This window comes from Alosa pseudoharengus, unplaced genomic scaffold (genome assembly GCF_046254945.1).
Source record: "Alosa pseudoharengus isolate Yale_2024_CS ecotype anadromous, Long Island Sound unplaced genomic scaffold, YU_APseudo_1.1 YU_APseudo_1.1_scf_14, whole genome shotgun sequence".
Classification (NCBI taxonomy): domain Eukaryota; kingdom Metazoa; phylum Chordata; class Actinopteri; order Clupeiformes; family Clupeidae; genus Alosa; species Alosa pseudoharengus.
In genome coordinates, this window is record NW_027468609.1 from 5,060,920 (window position 1) to 5,068,555 (window position 7,636).

Here is a 7,636-nt window from a genome sequence, read left to right on the forward strand (position 1 = left end):
GCCTACGCTCAGAGCCCTATCTATAAGGCTCTGTATACGCCCAAGTGGTGAACAGGTAGTTTTACCGACAGCTACTCGGCATGCTTTTTCCTTTTTAGTAGGCTATTTAACATTTCATGTATTTTCTCGCAAACCTCCTGAAATGCCTGGTTCAAGAATCCGATAGCCTACTTTCACACCAGAAACAAAACGTTAACTGTAAATCATCCTCCCTCTCATTGTGCAGATGCGTCATCCTGTCCCGTTAGCAATATTTCACTCTCTGTCTTTATACTTGTATAAATTATTTTCCTGCATTTTGTTTAAATGTATTGTGTCACCGTTTTAGCATCGTTTCAGCTTGTTTAATTTCTCAGGAATTCAGGTTCTCCTGGGGTATATTGGATCCTGCATCCAGTGCTCCTAGAGGTGGGTGGAGTAGGGAGAGAGAGTGGGGGTTGTGTGAACTGTGAAGTTTCGGTACCACCCCCACGCTGGTCTGCATTCTGGCTGGGTATACTGCTGCACTTAAGAAGTGCTTCCTGTGGTCACCTGGACAGCGTTCAAAGGAAAAAAAGTTTTTAAACGCAACTTTTCCAATGCTCTAGAGAAAGCTAGCGTAAGACTTTCCCTTGGATTCCTTTATCGCAGACGACTGGGTCTACTGAAAGTGGAGCACTTGGCACGCTAGTGCCATATGTAGCCTAGGCAAGAGAGCAGGCGATAGCTTCTTGAGGAAAATGAAAACTGCAGTTTCAGAACATCAGCTCTGAATACCAATGGAAAGGTCTTACAAGCTCATATTTGTACTTATAACAGGTAAGACATTCTTTATCTCTGCTCGGCAGCACCTATTACTTATAACCACCGGCTCTTAAGGAAGCGGAGATAGGCATATCTGGTGGGCAAATGTCGCACCTATACAGACGTTTTTGTAAACAGTAACCTCGTCAGTTGGGAAGTTGGTCAAGTGAAGTTTGTTTTTATGTTGTATATCTATATAATAAGTAGGCCTAGGCTAAGTGCGTAATGACTACCTGCGGTCACGTCATTCATCATTTATTGAACAATTCATTGGATCTGTCATACTAAAGCATAGGCTTCTTCGTTTAATTTCACATGTTTTGTTCGCCTTTGGAATCATAGCCTCATGTCTCCTCTTTTACACAGAACTCCCAAGCAGCTCAGGTATTCTAACCATTAGTCCACATCTTGAACTCATTTCCCCTAGTTACATCATGTAAAATCAATGCCATTAAAAATGCCATTAAAAAAAAAACCTGGTCGATATAATTAGATGACATTCCTAAGTCACAACAGGTCTTGTAAAGCACAAGATTACTTTTTATTATGTCTGGTAATCCTAATGGTTTTTAGTGTGATAGAAAATTAATTACAGTGTATGTGATACATTCCTCACACTCTTGTGACCTGTGCTTTGAGATTTTTGCTGTCAAGCAAGGAAAGGCTGACTTTGTCCAGATTTGTTTATCTTTTTTTTAAATTACTACTGCTATTGTTTGTTTTCTGGCTGTAGCTATAGGCCTATGCAAACACTCCCAGGCTGAATGGAATGCAACAAAAGCATCAGCAAACAAGACTGTACCCTGTACTCCCAATGACAACAGCAGCAACTGTGCAGGTACAGTCTCACTAAATCTTTGATGTCCTTAACACAGTTACTCTCTCTGTCTAAGTCAGATACGTTATGCCCATGCCCAAATTACACCCACACACATTTATACATTCCTTTTGATCCTTCCTTCATCAGTCTTTACACTGGGCTCAATAATTTTTCATACTATTGTTGTGTCCATCGCTGACCTTGTATACTGAGCGTTGATTGTGGTCATTTCACCCCTCTGGCTGATGGTGTGAAATGTAATACTTTTCTATGACCAACAAGTTTGGCTCCTCTTTGTCAAATGGAATGCGTCTTGAATAGAGCCATTGTATTTTGGAAGTCTAAAGTTTATCAATGATATAATGCTAAACCATTTTAGTTCCAGTCTTATAGATCAGTCAGAACAGATCATTCATCACAAAATAATATAGAGGAATGGAAATTTTTTTACATTTAATTTCTAAAAGCTTTTCACAGAAATGTTGGGTTGTTCTCAGCAGGTGCATGCTTCTACTGGTACATGTGTAGATCACATTACACGAGTGGCCTCTCAGTAATTAGACCCACGACAATTTAACTTCCAAGTTATTCTGAAAGATGGCAGCCTCTCCGGTTTCCGGAAGCCAGGTTTTTACACTCTGGATGGTACTGGCAACTAGCACACCTTGCTAGCTTTATAATGACCTGTACTACACTCTATATGCACCAAAACACACTGCTGAGTTACACTCTGACAGTGAAGGCTACTTTCTCTTTTCTCTTTTATGTAGCCATTGTTGTTTGACTGTATTCACACTGAATTTTGTTCAAATTTCAGTGCAACATTCCACCTCTTCGGTTAGCTAAGACTGTAAGCTGAAACACTGCGTCACTGCCTGCCCGACCTCCAGAGCTTCAGAGATATTTTAAGAAATGAACCAAACAAAACCAGCAACAGAGCACCCAGATGTGCAGCCTAATTGGAGTGTAGTTACAAGCTTTGGGTGAAGTCAGGGAGACCATCACAATGGTTTATTGGAAGTCATTTCAGACCGTGTTTGGAGGGATTGAATACACCCACACTAAGCTTGAATGAAGGAACACAATTATTGTTTCCAGACAGGTGCCCATAGAGATGTGTTTTCAGGCTCTACCCATGACTGTGTTGCTGGCTTGCTAAGAGCAGGATTGTTAAATATCTATTCAGTATGCTATTGTAGGCCTAATGGTCTTGGGTAAGAGTGTACCCATTGTGGCCAACCATAATGAAACACATTTTGAATTATTAACTGAAATTACACAAAATGACAAATTGGACAGAATGATATTAAACACTGTGGTTTGGTCTGTCCAGAGTAGAGCCAGCATTGGGATTGTTGTGTAATCATCAGCTCATCCGCTGCTTTGTTTTTGTGCCGAGCAGTGACCAAAGAGACTCACACATGGAACGGCCATTTCTCCAAGTGTCCAGAACAGTACAAGCACTACTGCATTCATGGCAAGTGCCGCTTCGTCACGGAGCAGAACACCCCGTCCTGCCGGTGAGCTTATAGATCAACGTCACATGTGTCTAGGTTTTTAATTAAATTTGAGTGGGTGGGTGGGTGGGTGTGGGAGTGGGCTTGGCAATCAATCAATGCAGAAAGAAAGTAGCCCTGGTGGATGGGTTAGGTAGGAAGGACATAGTTTTTATTATTAGTTTGTAGCTTACAGTGATGCATGACAATAAACACAGCTTGTGTGACTGGATCTGCTCAAATCAAACAAAGCATGATGCCCAGTGGGTACAGAAACCCATATGCAGTGTCCTATGAAGGACAATACTCCGGTCACATCAAAGCTGCTCATAACTGGCCTGAGGATTCAGGAAATGAAAGAAAGCAGACAATTTATGTTTCAAAACCATTACATTCAGACCAGGGAAGTTATCGAATGTATAGAGAAGTCAAGTTGTTTTATTCTTATCTGTCATTTGGGATACTATTAGACAATTTAATGTCCAGTTTTGTGCAATACACGCACGTGCATTTACCTCTACTCATGGTTTACACCATCTTGTGTGTTCTATTCTTTTTTAAATGTTTTTGTTGCTTGCACCCTGTTGAAGTTGTGCCAGTGGATACACTGGTTCCCGATGTGAATATTACCAGTTTGACTGGCTCATAGGAGACAAGAGGCAGATCATCATTGCCTGTGTGATTGTGGCGCTTGTTCTCCTCATCATTCTGCTTGTGTTCATCTGCGTATGTACAAAGTGAGTCACCCTTTTTACAAGTCACATGTGTCTTCTTCTAGTTGAGTTGATGTATGTTGGATCAATGCTGTATAGCAATGCAATATTGTCTAGCTTCAGTGATGAAAGGTGATATTATGGAGATGCCACCACTTCATTTTGTACTTGTGCACAATGCAAAATGCAGTCAGTCTGACTGATTTTGAATCATATGCTTGGTAAGGCAAATGGAAGATTTAAATAATTACTTCCACAGCCAATTTGATGATGTACTGTGAAGTTACAGCAGTTTAACAGTCCCCCTTGTGTTTTCCAGTCGACCTAAACTCTGCAGAAAAAAGAAGAGAAGGGAGGAGAATAAAAAGGATGAGATTGAGAAGCTTCGCACCATAATCTCCAGTGAGGCCTCAGCTCCAGCTCCAGAAACGCTGGCCACAAATGCGGTGTGAGACGGCGTGCGCAGCTCCTCTGATGTCATGTCACTCAGGTGTCTTGGTGGTGATATCATCAACAATGCATCGCTGAAGGTTTCCATTTCCCTACCAGTCAGATTTTAGCTTGGGGCAGATCAATCATATCCTTTTTGCTCGGAACCATTCGTCTCGCCAAAACGCACACAAAGTGGAACTCCCATAGCTGTCACAGACAGATGAATGGGATGGAAGCAAATTCCAGTAACTCGGCAGTACTCTGGGAATTACCTGGGAGAGAGAGTCGGCTCATCTGGATAACGCATGACTCGATCTTTCCACACCCTTATATAGACACCAACGAAGAAGAGCGTTCGGAGCTGAGTGCCTCTGCTGTCAGATTCAAGGCGCAAAAAGCCTCTTGGTCTCGGTCTAAACAGGGCAGAGAGGGATTTGTCTGTGACTCCTGTGCTAATGGCATGTGGGTGGCCCTGTCTTAACAACACACAGGAAAGCCAGACAAAGTGAAGTCTACACTTCAGCCTTAGACTACTGAGGTGATGTGTTGATTGGAAAGAAGTGACTGTGAGGGAAAAAAAGAAAGAAAGAAAGAGAGAGGATCCTCATCCCTCATCGCATACAACGCTGTCATTTACTTATCTGTGTTTCATGATGAAATTTATGTTCGGGGATGCTCAACAAAAGGGGCTGTCTCTTGCTGGACAAGCTGATGGCCCCAAGGAACGATAGCTCCCATTCCTCCCTCAATCTAAAATTTTTATTCAGTCAGAAGAAGGCAATTGGAAATGTGTGCAGCAGTCTTTGATGGTGATCTCTGGAGTAGATATAGAGACAAGTGAGTGGGTGACTGTATGACAACACGGAACCAAGCTATTCGTGCCTCAGCAGCTGTGGAAAAAAAAGGGATTAGCTCTGGGCTGGGGTGACATGGCACTACTGCATTCATGGCAAGTGGCGCTTCGTCACGGAGCAGAACACCCCGTCCTGCCGGTGTGCTTATAGATCAACGTGACGTGTCTAGGTTTTTAATTCAATTTGAGTGGGTGGGTGGGTGATGGGAGTGGGCTTGGCAATCAATCAATGCAGAAAGAAAGTAGGATTTGTTCTATTTGCTCCCATTCTTCCCATGGGGTGACATAAAATAAGGTCTAAAGGCCCGATGAGCATGTTGGTTGTCTCATAAGATTCTCCTTTCCACACGCAACACTGTTAGTGTAGATGTGTTTACACTTAGAGGCTCAAGCTTTTCATGATATTATGTCCAGATTAATCAAGTGGTGTACCTCACATTGCTTCTTCTTAAGAGTTACAGATGTTTCACTTGTTCGTCTCTTGCAATACATTGTGCAAGGTATTAAGTGTTTATTATCAAGCTAATAATACATTGTCATATACAAAAACATTGGTGGAGGTCGGCACAAATTAGATATGAAATAAGCTAAATTGTATTTTTAATTGTCAATTTTAAATTAAACAAGAATCATCAGTCAGTCCATTATGTGACTAATTGAGTTATAATTGGTCTCACCAGCCACTTGCTTGAATGAATTCCACTAATTAATGGATGGAATTATGCTGATTTTAAGGATGAAGGTGAATTGTTCGGTATGGTCCATTATAGATAATGTGTTTCATTTATTTATTCTTTATTCTTTGAAATGTGTTCATTTGTCCCAAACATTGAGCTAATTCAGAACCTATTCTGGGAAGAACAGAGTCATAAGCTAGTGGTATGATTTTGTTATGAAAAGGCATCATTTCAGAATGTCCAGAGGGTTTTGTCTTATGTAAACAGTGTTGTGTTATTGTAAAATTAGTTATGAGGTTTATTGGATTAAAATCCAACAGGCAAATTCAATTATGCTGTAATGCAACATAGTTGGTAAACGTCAAACCCCACAAAATTATTTGTAAGGGTTTATACTGACCTCAGTATTAGATTGTTGGTTTATACTGCCAGTGTGATAGTTTAGATGTTAAAGCACATCTTAATGCAGTTTTTTTGGCAAAGACCTGTTTACAGTTTCACTTTCCAAATGTAGCTGTTAGTGTTTTATCCATGATTGATAATTATACGCAGTAATTATCAGATTCAATGTACACATACGTATTTTTAGAAGCTTTGTAGAGGTCTACATATTCACACAGTAAATTAAAACATATTTTGACTTGCAATGGTATATTTGTCACTTACTTGAATCTATGATCAACATGAATAACAGCCTGTCCAAACCAGGATCATTAAATTGTTTGACAGCATTCTTTCAAATTATACAGTCAGATGACTGCATGTCCCCCTCCCAATGATTGCAGGAAAGGCCTGAGAGAGAAATTCCGCAATCTGACTGTTGTACAGAACAGACACTAATCGCACTTCTTTGACTATGGACACAGCAGTTTATTCAGGACCCGTCTGTCTGCCACGGACATAAAGGAATCTTGCTTCGCACCAGGCACAGCTCTCTTCCCCAGCCCATTCATATGAGAAGCATCCTGCTTCTTAAGGCTGCTTCCTCAGCCCACCACTGCACTGAGGAGAACACTGGTGACAATTGACTGCAGGAGGAGTTTCCTACAGATATTGAAGGAGCCTTCTTAGGAAAAAGCACTCGTTTTGCCTGTTTCTTCAAAGACTGTCGACATTTGCTGACCAGTCCAGTCTATTATCCAGCTGCATCCTCAAGTCCTTAAATGTGCTGCTGAGCATGGATGATATAGAACTGGAAGGAGGGAGGAAGTGCCACCAAAAAAAGAAAAGTTTGAATTTCACTGCAACCATCCTTTTCAAAATAGCATTTCACGGGGCTCATTTGTGGCACCATCTAAAGTCAGCCAACCTTGCAGAGGAAGACAACGTAGAATTCAGCGGTATATCGTTGATACGGATTTGTTGAAGACTGGCCCTGGGCCCCCCCAAGTCCTTCCCCACCCCACCTCCACCTCTAGTTCACCTCACGGTCACGGTGTTGTCTGTGAACTTCAAAGTTGAAGTACTAAAGTCAGTACCTGAAGTCAGAAGTGTAATGGGTGGACATGACCAGGGAAAGCAGTGCCCCCTGTGGTGCGGTTGTGCTATTGACTGTGTTGATGCCAGACCGAAATTTCAGTCTGAAAGGAGCAATGCCACATCCTGGCAAACGGTGGATCTTCCCATAGACCTCTGAAGTTCACCTACAAAAAAGAACCAAACCTGCCATCTTTGCCCATATAAGGAGATCTAGGTGTTAACTGAAGCTAAATACCTATAACAACTTGCATTGGATGTTAGCTCTGGGGTAGCAAAAGTCTAAGTTTGCTGTCTTAACTTACTGAAGATCACCACTCAAAGGCAGAGGGCAAAAGTGAGTTAAGCAAAACGTCTGCATTTCAGACTTCTTTGTCCCCATGACA

The 7,636-nt window shown here is 41.6% G+C and overlaps 1 protein-coding gene across 1 annotated transcript; it reads left to right on the forward strand.

Moving 5' to 3' along the window:
- Positions 1–479: 479 nt before the first annotated feature.
- Positions 480–6,421, forward strand: btc (betacellulin, epidermal growth factor family member). Its single transcript, XM_076283527.1, has 5 exons — positions 480–798; positions 1,517–1,621; positions 3,006–3,123; positions 3,690–3,836; positions 4,132–6,421. The coding sequence occupies exons 1-5, from the start codon at positions 759–761 to the stop codon at positions 4,262–4,264; spliced, it is 543 nt and encodes a 180-aa protein (XP_076139642.1). The 5' UTR covers positions 480–758; the 3' UTR covers positions 4,265–6,421.
- The last annotated feature ends 1,215 nt before the right edge of the window (positions 6,422–7,636 follow it).